This window comes from Coregonus lavaretus (assembly GCF_964263955.1).
Source record: "Coregonus lavaretus genome assembly, chromosome: 2".
NCBI lineage: Eukaryota > Metazoa > Chordata > Actinopteri > Salmoniformes > Salmonidae > Coregonus > Coregonus lavaretus.
The window spans coordinates 75365082-75382366 of NC_139989.1; the positions used below are offsets into that span (position 1 = coordinate 75365082).

Here is a 17285-nt window from a genome sequence, read left to right on the forward strand (position 1 = left end):
TTCCAGAGTAGAGAGTGTTCCAGGGTAGAGAGTGTTCCAGAGTAGAGAGTGTTCCAGAGTAGAGAGTGTTCCAGAGTAGAGAGTGTTCCATGGTAGAGAGTGTTCCAGAGTAGAGAGTGTTCCAGAGTAGAGAGTGTTCCAGAGTAGAGAGTGTTCCAGAGTAGAGAGTGTTCCAGAGTAGAGCGTGTTCCAGGGTAGAGAGTGTTCCAGAGTAGAGTGTTACAGAGTGAGACAGTGTTCCAGAGTAGAGAGTGTTCCATGGTAGAGAGTGTTCCAGAGTAGAGAGTGTTCCAGAGTAGAGAGTGTTCCAGAGTACAGAGTGTTCCAGAGTAGAGAGTGTTCCAGGGTGGAGAGTGTTCCAGAGTAGAGAGTGTTCCATGGTAGAGAGTGTTCCAGAGTAGAGAGTGTTTCAGAGTAGAGAGTGTTCCAGCGTAGATAGTGTTCCAGAGTAGAGAGTGTTCCAGAGTAGAGAGTGTTCCAGGGTAGAGAGTGTTCCAGAGTAGAGAGTGTTCCAGAGTAGAGAGTGTTCCAGAGTAGAGAGTGTTCCAGAGTAGAGAGTGTTCCATGGTAGAGAGTGTTCCAGAGTAGAGAGTGTTCCATGGTAGAGAGTGTTCCATGGTAGAGAGTGTTCCAGAGTAGAGAGTGTTCCATGGTAGAGAGTGTTCCAGAGTAGAGAGTGCTCCTGAGTAGAGAGTGTTCCAGTGTAGAGAGTGTTCCAGTGTAGAGAGTGTTCCAGAGTAGAGAGTGTTCCAGAGTAGAGAGTGTTCCATGGTAGAGAGTGTTCCAGAGTAGAGAGTGTTCCATAGTAGAGAGTGTTCCAGAGTAGAGAGTGTTCCATGGTAGAGAGTGTTCCAGAGTAGAGAGTGTTCCAGAGTAGAGAGTGTTCCAGAGTAGAGAGTGTTCCAGAGTAGAGAGTGTTCCTGAGTAGAGAGTGTTCCAGAGTAGAGATTGTTCCAGGGTAGAGAGTGTTCCAGAGTAGAGAGTGTTCCAGAGTAGAGAGTGTTCCAGAGTAGAGAGTGTTCCAGAGTAGAGAGTGTTCCAGAGTAGAGAGTGTTCCAGGGTAGAGAGTGTTCCAGAGTAGAGAGTGTTCCAGAGTAGAGAGTGTTCCAGAGTAGAGAGTGTTCCAGAGTACAGAGTGTTCCAGAGTAGAGCGTGTTCCAGGGTAGAGAGTGTTCCAGAGTAGAGTGTTACAGAGTGAGACAGTGTTCCAGAGTAGAGAGTGTTCCATGGTAGAGAGTGTTCCAGAGTACAGAGTGTTCCAGGGTAGAGAGTATTCCAGAGTAGAGAGTGTTCCAGAGTACAGAGTGTTCCAGAGTAGAGAGTGTTCCAGAGTAGAGAGTGTTCCATGGTAGAGAGTGTTCCAGAGTAGAGAGTGTTCCAGAGTGAGACAGTGTTCCAGAGTAGAGAGTGTTCCAGAGTAGAGAGTGTTCCAGAGTAGAGAGTGTTCCAGAGTAGATAGTGTTCCAGAGTAGAGAGTGTTCCATGGTAGAGAGTGTTCCAGAGTAGAGAGTGTTTCAGAGTAGAGAGTGTTCCAGCGTAGAGAGTGTTCCAGAGTAGAGAGTGTTCCAGAGTAGAGAGTGTTCCAGAGTAGAGAGTGTTCCAGAGTAGAGAGTGTTCCAGAGTAGAGAGTGTTCCAGGGTAGAGAGTGTTCCAGAGTAGAGAGTGTTCCAGAGTAGAGAGTGTTCCAGAGTAGAGAGTGTTCCAGAGTACAGAGTGTTCCAGAGTAGAGAGACCCACAGTAGCAACTGTAATTGAGTACTGACAGTGTCTGCTGTGGCAGGTGGGAAGGTGCAAGTTACCTGAGAAATATCTAATCTCTCAATGTTCATCTCAAAGTGCACCAAATTCATGCATTTAGCTGTTGAAATGCTCCGGACCCCCACACTGTCTTTGGGCTAAGCCCCAATGTCTTTAATTCCTAGAAAAGTCCCTGGACAGGCCTCACTCCAGTCACAGCTACAACCACCACCACCGACTATCACTACTGTTACCTCTGGGAGAGAGGAACTTCTACCCCTGGAGAGAGAGGAGCTGCTACCCCTGCGGAGAGAGGAGTTGCTACCCCTGTGGAGAGAGGAGTTGCTACCCCTGGGGAGAGAGGAGTTGCTACCCCTGGGGAGAGAGGAGTTGCTACCCCTGGGGAGAGAGGAGTTGCTACCCCTGGGGAGAGAGGAGTTGCTACCCCTGGGGAGAGAGGAGTTGCTACCCCTGGGGAGAGAGGAGCTGCTACCCCTGGGGAGAGAGGAGCTGTTACCCCTGGGGAGAGAGGAGTTGCTACCCCTGGGGAGAGAGGAGCTGATACCCCTGGGGAGAGAGGAGCTGTTACCCCTGGGGAGAGAGAAGCATGCTGTACCCCTGGGGAGAGAGGAGCTGTTACCCCTGGGGAGAGAGGAGCTGCTACCCCTGGGGAGAGAGGAGCTGTTACCCCTGGGGAGAGAGGAGCTGCTACCCCTGGGGAGAGAGGAGCTGTTACCCCTGGGGAGAGAGGAGCTGCTACCCCTGGGGAGAGAGGAGCTGTTACCCCTGGGGAGAGAGGAGCTGTTACCCCTGGGGAGAGAGGAGCTGTTACCCCTGGGGAGAGAGGAGCTGCTACCCCTGGGGAGAGAGGAGCTGTTACCCCTGGGGAGAGAGGAGCTGTTACCCCTGGGGAGAGAGGAGCTGCTACCCCTGGGGAGAGAGGAGCTGTTACCCCTGGGGAGAGAGGAGCTGTTACCCCTGGGGAGAGAGGAGCTGCTACCCCTGGGGAGAGAGGAGCTGTTACCCCTGGGGAGAGAGGAGCTGTTACCCATGGGGAGAGAGGAGTTATAATAATAATATGTGTATTAATATAGTTGATGATATTGTTATGTGTAATAATATAGTTGATGATATTGTTATGTGTATTAATATAGTTGATGATATTGTTATGTGTATTAATATAGTTGATGATATTGTTATGTGTATTCATATAGTTGATGATATTGTTATGTGTATTCATATAGTTGATGATATTGTTACGTGTATTCATATAGTTAATGATATTGTTATAGTGTTATAATAGGCCTACTCTCCTTAACATGTTTTCAATATAAATTAGATGTGGGATGTGAATTCGTTCTGTTTCCAACTGTGTGCCCCAGGGTGATCACTCCTACAGTATCTAGAATCTAAAAGGGTTCTTTGGCTGTCCCCATAGGAGAACCCTTTGTAGAACCCTTTTTGGTACTAGGTAGAACCCTTTTGGGTTCCATGAAGAATCTTTTCCACAGAGGGTTCTACATGGAAGCCAGAAGGGTTTTACCTGGAACCCAAAAGCGTTCTCCTGTGGCGACAGCCAGAGGACCCTTTTGGAACTCTTTTTTTCTAAGAGTGTACTGTATCATAGGTCTATAGACTTGTCTTCTCAAAACAGGCTTAAAACATAACAAGCAACAACATTTTCTCTTTCTAATCCACTGTTAACTCTTTTCACTCAGGAAGTTATGCTGTGTGAAAGAGATACAAATAAATATTGTGGAAAGGCTGTGTGTTCATTAGTGCCCACCGTAGCAAAACGTTTGGCAACAGAAACCGTTAGGTCACGTTGTACAGCTTATATACTGTTTATGCAACATTTTAAAACTGTTGTCTGTGGTGTAAACTAATGAATTCGACCCAGGTTGTAGCCTACAACTCGGCTGTTGATGTCTGCCTCATGCTGAAACCTGAACGTAGCCTGAGGGGTGTACTATGATGCAAGCTATATATACTGTTTTTTCAAAGCTTATCTACATTTCAGTTAGCTTCACATTCCAGCTCAGACTTCACCCTTAAGAATACACAGAGTGCTTGTCATCAGGAAGGTGCTCTCTCAGCAGAACTGAAAATATCTCAACGACTTGACATGTTCTGGTTGTGAATTCAGGCTACAAGGTGAGAATCTTTCCAGGGATTATTATAAAGTGGTAGAGAAATTAAATGTATGGTGTAATTTTTTTACAGTGAATGGAAGTAAAACACTCAGACCTAACAGTCGACTTCTAATGAGACAGGTACGTGTCAGTTTAATCATACAAAATGGAGCTAACTGAATATTATAGTTCTCCATTTAACATTTGATATGATAACTGTAATTGTATCATAGTTCTACTATATTGTAGTGATCCTTGCTAAATGAGCCACGTCACAATTCCAACCAAGTAACCCAATTGGCGCCAACGGCGCGATGCGTTGGTTGTTTGCCTTTTACACATGCAACCTGGGTTTGCTTCCCTGCCCCGCTGTTTGCTACATTGGTGTCAGAAGTGGTATGGTGTCTGTGAGGCCATCAGAATTTATGGTCCGGATGTGTGAGGGGTCTGAGTAGTCGAAGCATGGGACTTGCTTTTGTAGGGGACAGTGTGAGCCAGGTTACAATTCCCATTTTGCGATGCGTAGGGTGTTTGCCTTTTTGGCCAGCGACCTGGGTTTACCGCCCTGCCCGCTGTTTGCTACACTATTGATATCATAGGCTTCCCGACATCCGTTGAACAAAGATACATTATAATATGAGTGAAAGGATTTGAGGATAATATCAGTAAGTGTTGATTTAGAGTTGTCTTCTGGGTTCAGCCTTCTAGCTTCCTTTATCAATTGGGTGAAATGTAACAAATGACATGGTCTCAGAGTTTGGAGATAACCAGTCCCAGTTTAAATCACTATGACAACCATTTCATTATTTCCCCAGAGCAGCAAGGGAATCTAGAGACCTAACCTTTTTTAATTTAACCTTTATTTAAGTAGACAAGTCAGTTAAGAACAAGTTCTTATTTACAATGACGGCCTACCCCGGACGACGCTTGGGCTATAGCCGAGGTATAGACCTTGATCTGCATATCACTAACAAACTGCTATTATACAGTAAAACCTAGCCTACTTTGCATAATATAAAATCTCTTACTTCTTGCAAAAAACCTTTCTGTACGGATCACTGATCACCCTCAGATCAATCATGTCCGTTTTAGCCCTTCTGTCTACATTCTCAGATACGTTTAGAAAATAACAGATTGAAAGAAACAGTCTACTTTTAATAAATACACATTAGCCTGAGAGAGTGGAAGGGCTGAGAGAAATGTGGCCTTGTGTTGCTGAACTGTCTATAACTACCTAAACAAACAGTAACAGGGAGATGAGGTGAAAGATATCAGTCACGACTACATGCTGTTACAGGCTTTGGTATTTCCATTTATATTTTGAGGTTGGACGTTAGCACGTTGGCCGCACCTCTTGGCGCCACCTCAATAGACAGTATGCTTATGCCTGTGCTGGCTTGTCATCTCTTTAGTCAGAAGGGTTCCATCTGTTATGTGATATTGAAGAGCAGCTGGTCCAGTGTTCTGGTTGGCCTTAGAGATGTTAGAAGACTGGCACCTCTTTGTAGCTCTGCTTCTTTAAGTTGATGAACAAAGTCTTTCTGTCTTGTATCTCCCAGAGTTTGGTTTGGTTTGGTCTGGTTTGGTCTGGTTTGGTTTGGTTTGGTTTGGTTTGGTCTGGTTTGGTCTGGTTTGGTCTGGTTTGGTCTGGTTTGGTCTGGTTTGGTCTGGTTTGGTCTGGTTTGGTTTGGTTTGGTTTGGTCTGGTTTGGTCTGGTTTGGTCTGGTCTGGTTTGGTCTGGTTTGGTTTGGTTTGCTCCACTTGTTTTTTTACTCCATATTGTAAGTTGGAGGGTATTTATTTCAGATGTCCTCGTCTGGAGCCACTTCAATGGGCGCTCATGGTGGGTGTCCTTTAGGTACCACTTTCTTGTTGCTAGTCAACATTCAGTGGACACTAGGGATTGGACGATTAAAACCGGAGGTCTGATGCGCCGTTGCAGTTTTCAAAGCACTACTGATTCGACACAACGTATCAATGCTTGTATCAAAGTAACAATACTACGTGATGATGACTGTCGAAGCTTCGGACATCACACTACCATCTGACAGCTGTCAGAAGAGCCCTGACCTCTGCTGGAAGCTTTGTGTTTTTATCTATACTGAACAAAAATATAAACGCAACATGTAAAATGTTGGTCCCATGTTTCATGAGCTGAAATAAAATATGCCAGAAATGTTCCATACGCACAAAAAGCTTATTTCTCTCAAATTTTGTGCACAAATATGATAGCATTCCTGTTAGTGGATATTAAGTCAGTGCCTCGGGAAGAGCTTAACGATTTGTGATTTTGGGGGTACGTTTGGCAGGAGCTTCAGTGACGAAAACTGCTCAACTTGCCGATGTTTCACAATGTGCCATGGCCGTCTCAGTCACCAGGTCTCAACCCAATTGAACACTTATGGGAGATTCTGGAGAGGCGCCTGAAACAGTGTTTTCCACCACCATCAACAAAACACCAAATTATGGAATTTCTCGTGGAAGAATGATTAAACATCCCTCCAATAGAGTTTCAGACACTTGTAGAATGTATGCCAAGGCACATTGTAAGAGCTATAAAGAGACAGGGAGTGGGAGAGAGAACAGGTAGAACCTGATATGGAAATGAGCAGAACAAACTAAAGGAACCTTCCACCACCGAATGATCATTCCAGACTCTACTTCTATTGAGAGACATATTAAAGGTAAGACGACGATTGTTATGATATTAATATAGTTGATGATATTGTTATGTGTATTAATATAGTTGATGATATTGTTATGTGTATTCATATAGTTGATGATATTGTTATGTGTATTAATATAGTTGATGATATTGTTATGTATATTAGTATAGTTGATGATATTGTTATGTGTATTAATATAGTTGATGATATTGTTATGTGTATTCATATAGTTGATGATATTGTTATGTGTATTAATATAGTTGATGATATTGTTATGTGTATTCATATAGTTGATGATATTGTTATGTGTATTCATATAGTTGATGATATTGTTATGTGTATTCATATAGTTGATGATATTGTTATGTGGACAGTGTTATAATAGGCCTACTCTCCTTAAAATGTTTTGGATATAAATTAGATGCGTGGGGTGAATTCGTTCTGTTTCCATCTGTGCCCCAGGGTGATCGCTCCTACACTATCTAGAATCTAAAAGGGTTCTTTGGCTGTCCCCATAGGAGAACCCTTTGTAGAACCCTTTTTGGTCCTAGGTAGAACCCTTTTGGGTTCCATGAAGAATCCTTTCCACAGAGGGTTCTACATGGAAGTCAGAAGGGTTCTACTTGGAACCCAAAATCGTTCTCCTGTGGGGACAGCCAGAGGACCCTTTTGGAACTCTTTTTTCTAAGAGTGTACTGTATCATAGGTCTATAGACTTGTCTTCTCAAAACAGGCTTAAAACACAACAAGCAACAACATTTTCTCTTTCTAATCTACTGTTAACTCTTTTCACTCAGGAAGGTATGTTCTGTGAAAGAGAGACAAATAAATACTGTGGAAAGACTAACAACAACTTACACTTCCTCAAAACAGGTTGTGTGTGTTCATTAGTGCCCACTGTAGCAAAACGTTTGGCAACAGAAACCGTTTAGGTCACGTTGGACAGCGTTTGGAGTAAACTGTTTATGCAACATTTTAAAACTGTTGGCTGCGGAGTGAACTAATGAATACGACCCAGGTTGTAGCCTACAACTCGGCTGTTGATGCCTGCCTGATGCTGTAACCTGAACTTAGCCTGAGGGGTGTACTATGATGCAAGCTAGATGTACTGGTTTTCTAAAGTTAGCTTCAGTTAGCTTCACATTCCAGCTCAGGCCTCATCCATTGGAATATACAGAGCGCTAGTCATCAGGAAGGTGCTCTCTCAGCAGAACAGTAGATATCTCAATGACTTGACATGTTCTGGTTGTGAATTCAGGCTACAAGGTGAGAATCCTGCCAGGAATGATTGTAAAGTGTGTAGAGAAATTAAATGTATGGTGTAATTTTAGTACAGTGAATGGAAGTAAAACACTCAGACCTAACAGTCTACTTCTACTGAGACAGGTTTGTGTCAGTCTAATCATACAAAATGGAGCTAACTGAACATGGGCAAATCAAATTCAATATATTTCTATATTATAGTTCTACATTTAACATTTGATATGATAACTGTAATTGTATCATAGTTCCACTATAGTGTAGTGATCCTCGCTAAATGAGCCACGTCACAATTCCAACCAAATAACCCAATTGGCACCAGTGGCGCGATGCGTAGGTTGTTTGCCTTTTTACAAGTGCAACCTGGGTTTGCTTCCCTGCCCCGCTGTTTGCTACATTGGTGTCAGAAGTAGTATGGTGTCTGTGAGGCCATCAGAATGCACGGCCCGGATGTGTGAGGGGTTTGAGTAGTCGAAGCACGAGACTTGCTTTTATAGGGGGCAGTGTGAGACAGGTTACAATTAGGTTTAACCCTATTGCTGCGATGCTTAGGGTGTTTGCCTGTTTCGCCAGCGACCTGGGTTCACTGCCCTGCCCCGCTGTTTGCTACAATATTAATATCACAGGCTACCCGATGTCCGTTGAACAAAGAGACACAACAATATGAGTGGAAGGATTTTATGATAAAATCAGTTAGTGTTTATTTAAAGTTGTCTTCTGGGTTCAGCCTTCTAGCTTCCTTTATCAATAGGGTGAAATATAACAAATGACATGGCCTCAGAGTTTGGAGATAACCAGGTCCAGTTTAAATCACCATGACAACCATTTCATTATTTCCCCAGAGCAGCAAGGGAATCTAGAGACTCAACCTTTGCAGAATCAGAATCACCTTTATTCGCCAAGTACATTTGCACATACATGTGTAGGATCTTAATTTGAGCCAGTTTGCTACAGCAGGAAAATATTCCTGCAGCAACAGGAAATGTGAATTTTTATGTGAATTATAATTAATGGGCATTTTTGTAGTGGTTGATACATTTTTATTAAGCGAAACTCAAGTCTGCCATTTCTAAGTGGAAATTACAAACTTCAGAAGCCTTTTAAAACCTAAAATACACTACAAGTTTTACATTTACTGCGTTGAAGGAAAGTTATTCTGCAGTGGGGGGTGATCAAATTAAGATCCTACATCTGTACACATAATTCTACATGGTGATTTTTTACATTTTAGTCATTTAGCAGACGCTCTTATCCAGAGCGACTTACATACATTGCGAGTGCATACATTTTTATTTTTTATACTGGAATCGAACCCACAACCCTGGCGTTGCAAATGCCATGCTCTACCAACTGAACTACATCCCTGCCGGCCATTCCCATAATAATTCAAATGTCCTGTTGCTGCAGGATTATTTTCCTGCTGTAGCAAACTGGCTCAAATTAAGATCCTACATCTGTAGCAATATACCTCTCTTTGATGTACATGGCTATATCAGGATTGATTTTTGACCATTTGACATCTTTTATTTACTGTTGTTTAGGCTGGTTGAATGAGTCGCCTATAAAAGCTACTTCATCTGCAAGAGAACAGGCGGCTGCACCAGCGACTGTAAGAAGTTATGTGATTTCCTCATATGAACGTGAAAGTAAGTGTGTAGCCTACGCAGTTACCCAATGGCTGTTGAAACTTTGGCACATATTTCTCGGTAACATTAGAAGTCGGATAAATGTGTTGATATGTAGGAAAGACGGGCAGACCCTGGTAAGGCTAAACTACAAACTATTATAAGGTCGACGTCAGACATTCAATAGTCAGAGTAGGTTTGAGCTATGTTCACATATCATGCTGACAAACCTGATGGTCTCCGTTTGAAATGGTGTGTAAAATACCATGCCTAGGCTACAAGCTCTGTCCTGCTACTGTTAGGTCTATAACGTTATGGGAACTGATCTGAACAGGTTTAGGCTGGTCATCTAGGATATGTAGGCTATAGCTGAGGTATAGACCTCCATCTGTATCAGGACTAGGCTCCTGCTACTGTTACTGTTATAACGTTATGGGAACTGATCTGAACAGCTTTAGCCTGGTCATCTAGGCTATAGCTGAGGTCAGTGGTGATTTTAGCATGTCAATCTTGGTGGGGCAAAGCATAAATAAAGTGTGATGCATGCCATCAAAGCCACTCCACAAAACAACACTAAACAATACATTCATTGCACTACAATGGTGACAAACGGTGCCCACAAACTGTTAGGGCCGACATAAAGCAGAGTCCCAACAGCAGAGTCCCAACAGCAGAGGCCCATCAGCTGTCCTATCATTTCTCTTCATTATTTTTCTTCATATGACAAGGATTAAAAAGGATTTGCCTGTAGATTGTCGACTTAATAATATAATAATATGCCATTTAGCAGACGCTTTTATCCAAAGCGACTTACAGTCATGCGTGCATACATTTTTGTGTATGGGTGGTCCCGGGGATCGAACCCACTACCTTGGCGTTACAAGCGCCCTGCTCTACCAGCTGAGCTACAGAGGACTTGATTCAAGATGATGACCGCTGGCTAAGATTTTGAAAGTATGATGTTGACCTGATCCGTCCAATCAAAGCTACTGTAGATATAATGTGATTTGACGTAATTTTATCTGTTGGCCAATGACCTTCTTGGATGGGCACTTCTAATGTAACTCTGTGGCAGCACCCAAGGGGCTTGAATTTTCTAGCTCTACCCTTAGACTTGGCAGTGACGTAGTGTCCCCATGAGTGACAGAACACTGAGCCAATCACGGCGCAGCGCTCCGTATTTTCTTCTGGCTTGCCCCACCACCACAGAAAGCACTGAGCTAGGCTGAAACACCTGCATTTTGGAGCTGCCTTACTCAAGAAAACAAAAAAGAGACCATGTTTTTTTGCGGCTTTATTAACTCAATGATATACATATTTATTTATTTTTACATTTTTTGCAAACTGATATGTGACACGTATTAATGCCAAAATAACATGCAAAACAGGAAAGGCAACCTGCCCTGAATGACGGGTCGCTGGTTGAGAGAATGCCAAGAGTGTGCAAAGCTGTCATCAAGGCAAAGGGTGGCTATTTGAAGAATCTCAAATATAAAATATATTTTGATTTGTTTAACACTTTTTTGGTTACTACATGATACCATATGTGTTATTTCATAGTTTTGATGTCTTCACTATTATTCTACAATGTAGAAAATAGTAAAAATAAAGAAAAACCCTTGAATGAGTAGGTGGTCTAAAACTTTTGACCGATAGTGTATATATTTTTTTACATTGTTAGCAAACTGATATGTGACATGTATTAATGCCACAATAACATGCAAAACAGGAAAGGCCACCTGCCCTGAATGACAGGTCGCCACTTGCTGAGGTATGGACCTTGATCTGCTTTACACAACAACAACAAAAACTGTTATACATTATAACCTAGCCTACTTTAAATAATATAACATCTCTTAATTGTTGCAAAAAACCTTTCTGTATAGATCACTGATCCCCCCCAGATCAATCAAGCCTGTTTTAGCCCTTCTGTCTACATTCTCAGATATGTTTAGAAAAGAACAGATTCAAAAATAATAAATGGCCGACTTTTAATGAATACAAATAAGTGTGTGACATGGCCACGGTGAAGAGATGTCACAACTACATATTCATGTGATTGCATTAAATCGCCTGACTGTTTCGATATGTCTGTTAGTAAATGTTTTGTAAGAGATAATTAATAAATGATAACAATTCACATTCAAGAATTACTGTGTTAACTACAACCAACATGTTGGATCTCTGTTTAGGGGTCAGTGGTCTAAAATGAGTCTCTCTGGGGAGAGAGAGGAGGGGGGCCCTGCCTCTAAAATGAGTCTCTCTGGGGAGAGAGAGGAGGGGGGCCCTGCCTCTAAAATTAGACTCTCTGGGGAGAGAGAGGAGGGGGGCCCTGCCTCTAAAATGAGTCTCTCTGGGGAACATGACACCAAAGCTAAGAGGTGAGATGACAATTTTGTTTAAGAATTATTAAGAGTTTATTTCCTAAATGCTATTTCCACAATTTTTCACATGTGTTTTTTAATCAGAAATGGTTGCTTATGGGTACCTTCAATATTACTGTTCTCAGATGTTTAATTAATAGATTTTAGATGTATATCATTATTATTATTTTTATTGCAAAACGCTATATATCCATTGTTCAGCTGAAATTGAATGTTCGTATCCTGTATATTTGACTGTATTATCTGGTTGTCTCACCTAGCTATCTTAAGATGAATGCACTTACTGTAAATAGCTCTGGGGAAGAGCATCTGCTAAACAGGTGGGGCTCTGCCCTGAATGACAGGTCACCACTGCTCCAAAGCAATTACATGTTGCACAGGAACCACTGACTCGCTGCATGTTTCTATTATCAAGACACCTGCTGGTACCTCTTAACTGGTTAGTACATTTCATGAGGTGTCCTACATATCTGCCAACTAGGTGGGACACTTATGAATAAAGAGGCTTCATGCATAGCTTTAATTTATACCCATAAGAGTAGGACTAAAATGGCTTTATTCTCAGCACTTATACGACACATTTTATACTCGGAGACGCTTTTGGGATATGGGCCCAGATCTCAAAATATTGTTTAAAAAAACGAATCATTTTTGTTTTACATAATAAAAAATGAATATTACTAATGTAACTGACTTTAAAGACTTGGATTAGTTTATTGTGTTGCTCTGCAAATGTAAGCGTTCTGGAACTGTCCGCTTCCCCGTACAGAACTGTCCTCGTCCACGTACGGTTTGGCGCCAAGCATATTGTCCAGTTACGCTGAGGTGATCTTGTGGAACAACGACGGAGTTCGCTATAGTGTTGAGACACCGAAGTTTATTGTTCAATTTTCTTTTTTTGCGTAATGGTCAGTGAAAGTATGAGTGTAGCCAGATCCTTTTCACTCGCTATTCTTGTTTCATCTTGTGGTTCACCGGATTCGTCATCATCCTCGATGGACAGGCGAACGACCTGTCCAAAGACTGAACTTTTGAATATTATTTTTGGGGCGCCTCAAGTGACATTTTTTATAACGTTTATTTCTGATAAAATTAGCTCATTGCATCCGCCATGGAGCCCAGTTTCATAATATTACCTTCTGTCCCTGGTTATGAAGTAATCACGAAAAAACAGGCCTTATGTTTGGGCATTTTTCACCCTACCAGCTCCTATTAGTTCTATTGAGCTCCGTGACACCGACTCGCCTTCAGAACGTTCTATTCCCAGCCCGTTGTTCTGCGTCACAATGCCAGCTTCACTATTGTTATCAATGAGACCTGCCTGCGTTAACCCTGTAGGTTTACCTCAGGTAACTTATTATTAACAAGGTTACGGCTACTTGGTGAGCGTTAACCCTGTAGTTTTACCTCCGGTAACTTATTATTAACAAGGTTACGGCTACTTGGTGAGCAGCTCACTGTTCACCTGAGTACATGTTGTGGTCACCAATAGTGAGGTGAGACACAGTTTAAGAGGCGATGGCTGGCGGATAGCCATCAAACATTAAACATTTTCTGGTCATGGTTAACCATATTTGTTTTAAGAAAAAAGTGTACAATCTAAACAAACCGCATGTCCCTGTCTTCTTTTTCAAGATGTGGCCGATTTAAACATTCAGAAGACATTTTTAAATTAAGAAATAACCATTTTTCTGATGACTTGTTGTTTCTAAATGGCTGCTGGGTAATTTGATATGCATCGAAATCTTCGTTCATAGGCATCAAATTGAGCGAATGCTGCGCAGGTTCACTGAGTTGCAAACCAAATGGGTATATTGGGGTGATTGTTGTCTAATCTGGTGGTCTAGCGAATGGATTTGTAGATCTGACGCAGTTGCTACCTCAGATTATGATCATAGCAAGTGTCATGAATGAGTTATGTAGTACCCACATACGGCCACAAGGAGGAGCAAGAGTGCCATTAACCCATACTGTTTTTGCCAGATAAACCCTATACCCAACAATCAATAAAATATATTTATAAAGCCCTTTTTACACCAGCAGATGTCACAAAGTGCTATACAGAAACTCTTACCCTACTTATAACCTATTTTAGCCGTAACCCTAACCCCTAATTCTAGGGTAGGGTAGCCTAGAACACTTTTAGAAACTATTTTAGTAATAATATTATCTTAGTAAATACAATTATAGTATTAAATAGCGTTTTTATTATTTTGTTGTTATTTTATTATATGTATAATTGCAAGACAGAACACTTGATAAATAAGACACATTTGTTTTATTTTTCAAATGTGGTTTGAATTGGGTGACCTAGTAACCTCTGTGTGAAAGTCCAGCAATTGGCGTGGGGCAGGTTTTAGACTGATCTAATACACTTTATTTCTCAGCTGCCTCACCAATGTCTGTACGTGAATTAATTACTTTTAATTGATAAATATTTCCAATAGATTGCAGCATATGACCAGGAAGCATCAGTTATATGCTACAAGCAGCAATAAGATTGACATAAAATAGCATGCAACCAAATACTATATGTCCCATGATTTTCTAAAATGGTCACTCATTACTTTAGTTAGCTATATATCTCGTATTCGGCCTGTGATGCTTTTGGGAGAGCAATTAAATAGTGACTATAGCAGGTGTTGAACCCCTGGTAAATAATCACTGGTCAGATGCTCCAACCTCAACCCTAGTATACATGCATTTTTAAATATCTAATATTGCGATTAAACAACCTCGGAATAGATAAGACAAGAGTGCGTCTTCCAGCGCACCAATAAATTACATCATGCAACCCTCCCGGTAAGCAAATGTACATCAACATGCCCCTCGCTTGTGCTAGAAGGCAGAGTGCTTGCTGCTGGTTGATGAATCTGACAATGAATGTACTAGGAAAATACGTTTTTCTCGACCAGAGGTGATTAAATTAATATTCAGGCTTATTGATAATCGTTATAGTAATGAAGTATAATTTCAAAACATGAGCATAAAAACAGCTAATAATAAACATGAATCATCATTATATTATTTCACAGTAATGTGTTAAATGCTTTTTCAGTCATTCCTCTTGCGTTAGCAGTGTGGAAAGGGACAGTAAAAAGCGTATGCAGGAGTTTTCCTGTGAGGGGGAGTGGTGGTGTATCCAGGGAGAAAACTAAACTAACCTTCTGAAATGTCATTCATGGTCTTATGCTGCCATCTATTGGAATTATTTAGTAACTGCAGTAGTACTGAATAAAGGATATCCTTACTAAAGTAGTATTTACTCAGAATTTCAAAATATGACATTTTCTAGTTCATTCTACCACTTACAACCTTAACATAACCATTTATAGCATAACAAACAATGAAACTGACATAAACCAAAAATACCATACATTTAGTTAACTATATATATATATATATATATATATACTATTTATTTAGATGGGTGACATTATCTGCCAAAGTAACACCACTGTAGATAAAGAAGAGCTCTCCAGTAGGTGTACCAAAACATTCAAAGGCCATTTTCTCAAAATTGAGGTTACAAGTTTATCATCTTTCAAAGCAGAATTACTTTCCCATTGTTCCTCAACTGTAGTGTATGATATACCTTTTTCTAGCTGAGTCTCTACTTTTATCCAATGTAAAAAAAACAATTTCAAATTTTGCTACATAAGATCGAATCGAGCCGGTCGGCCACATTTGACTGTGTAAAACCTAGCAGTACTACTTATTTCTCTGAGAGTGAGGCAGATATATATATATTATGACTGTGTAAAACCTAGCAGTACTACTTATTTCTCTGAGAGTGAGGCAGATATATATTATTACTATGTAAAACCTAGGAGTACTACTTATTTCTCTGAGAGTGAGGCAGATATATTATTACTGTGTAAAACCTAGTAGTACTACTTATTTCTCTGAGAGTGAGGCAGATATACAGCATTTTGCAAAAAAACATGATTATTTGTCTCTCTGAAATGAAACCATCAAGTGATAGATTTTAAATAAACGCATGTCTGTCATTGAACAACACCATGCCATGATTAGATAGTGAAAAAACACACCAATCTCTTTCATAATTTCTTTAAACAATAAAAGCTAATTTACGAACATTTCTGAAAATGGATATATAGCGTTTTGGAATGTAACTCTTGTTTCCCCATCTGAGCTCAGAGTAGATTTGAGACGTAATGTTTGTCTCTGTTGTGTTGAAGTCCAATCAAGCAGGAGAGACCAGCCTCCCCTGTACCCAGCTGTGTGTCCATGAAGAGTGACTGGTCTATGGCTCAACCTCTATACTTCAGAGAGGGAGACTTTTCTAGTGAACAAAGGTAAGAAGAAATCATGGGTCATGGTCAGTGAGTTAAACAACACTGTCTCTAGTCATTTCTCCTCTCCCATTTTCCCATTTATTTGTGTTGTTTTCATAATCCATAGGCTAATCCTTTTTTCAATTTTCATAGTCCTGAAACAATATTAAACAAACACAACATTCCCTCCCTGTGTGTGTGTGTGTGTGTGTGTGTGTGTGTGTGTGTGTGTGTGTGTGTGTGTGTGTGTGTGTGTGTGTGTGTGTGTGTGTGTGTGTGTGTGTGTGTGTGTGTGTGTGTGTGTGTGTGAGAGAGTGTGTGTGTGTGTGTGTGTGTGTGTGTGTGTGCACTCCCTGGATGAGGAGATGTAATCTCTATCCTGATTGCCTAGTCACTTTTACCCCTACCTACATGTACATATTACCTCAACTACCTGGTACCCTGCACATTGACTCAGTACTGGTACTCCTTGTATATAGTCTAGTTATTACCTCAACTAACTGGTACCCCTGCACATTGACTCAGTACTGGTACTCCTTGAATATAGTCTAGTTATTACCTCAACTACCTGGTACCCCTGTACATTGACTCAGTACTGGTACTCCTTATAGCCTCATTATTGTTACTTCAATGTGTTACTATTTCCTTTTTTTATTTAGCTAATTTTTCGTACTTTTTAACTGCATTGTTGGGAAAGGGCTCGTTAGTAAGCATTTCACTGTAAAGTGTACAGCTGTTGTATTCAGCACATGTGAGAAATACAATTTGATTTGAAGGTCATTGGCAGAAACACATAATTGTCTCTAACGGTCGTCTCGTGCCGAACAGCGCATGTTCGGATGTTGAAGCACTGTGGCTAGGAAAAACTCCCTAGAAAGGCAGGAACCTAGGAAGAAACCTAGAGAGGAACCAGGCTCTGAGGGGTGGCCAGTCCTCTTCTGGCTGTGCTGGGGGGAGATTATAAGAGGATATGGCCATTAACTTCAGATCGTTCTTCAAGATCCATTCAAATCTTTCCTTAACATTATAATTATTGCACAATGCTGATAACAGATCAGCTCCTAGAGAGATATTACCACCTACAGCTGCAAATATTGAGACGGCTTATTCTAATGCTTACACAATAAAAATGCAGTAAATCACAGACTTGGCACAGGTTTTAATGATGAACTTGGCTTTAAGA

General features: G+C 41.2%; 1 protein-coding gene and 1 long non-coding RNA gene across 2 annotated transcripts in view; one reads left to right on the top strand and one right to left on the bottom strand.

Moving 5' to 3' along the window:
• Nucleotides 1-17285, bottom strand: part of LOC311142663 — a 352769-nt gene that overhangs the window by 310209 nt on the left and 25275 nt on the right. The window lies entirely within an intron of this gene.
• Nucleotides 3749-17285, top strand: part of LOC311098672 (NLR family CARD domain-containing protein 3-like) — a gene marked incomplete at its 3' end in the record, with an annotated part of 28372 nt that continues 14835 nt past the window's right edge. The window contains exons 1-4 of the mRNA XM_084139208.1: nucleotides 3749-3891; nucleotides 9337-9441; nucleotides 11613-11801; nucleotides 16007-16123. Of these exons, the coding sequence (XP_083995334.1) occupies nucleotides 11629-11801; nucleotides 16007-16123 (290 nt within the window). The 5' untranslated portion in view covers nucleotides 3749-3891; nucleotides 9337-9441; nucleotides 11613-11628. The remainder of the gene's footprint in view (nucleotides 3892-9336; nucleotides 9442-11612; nucleotides 11802-16006; nucleotides 16124-17285) is intronic.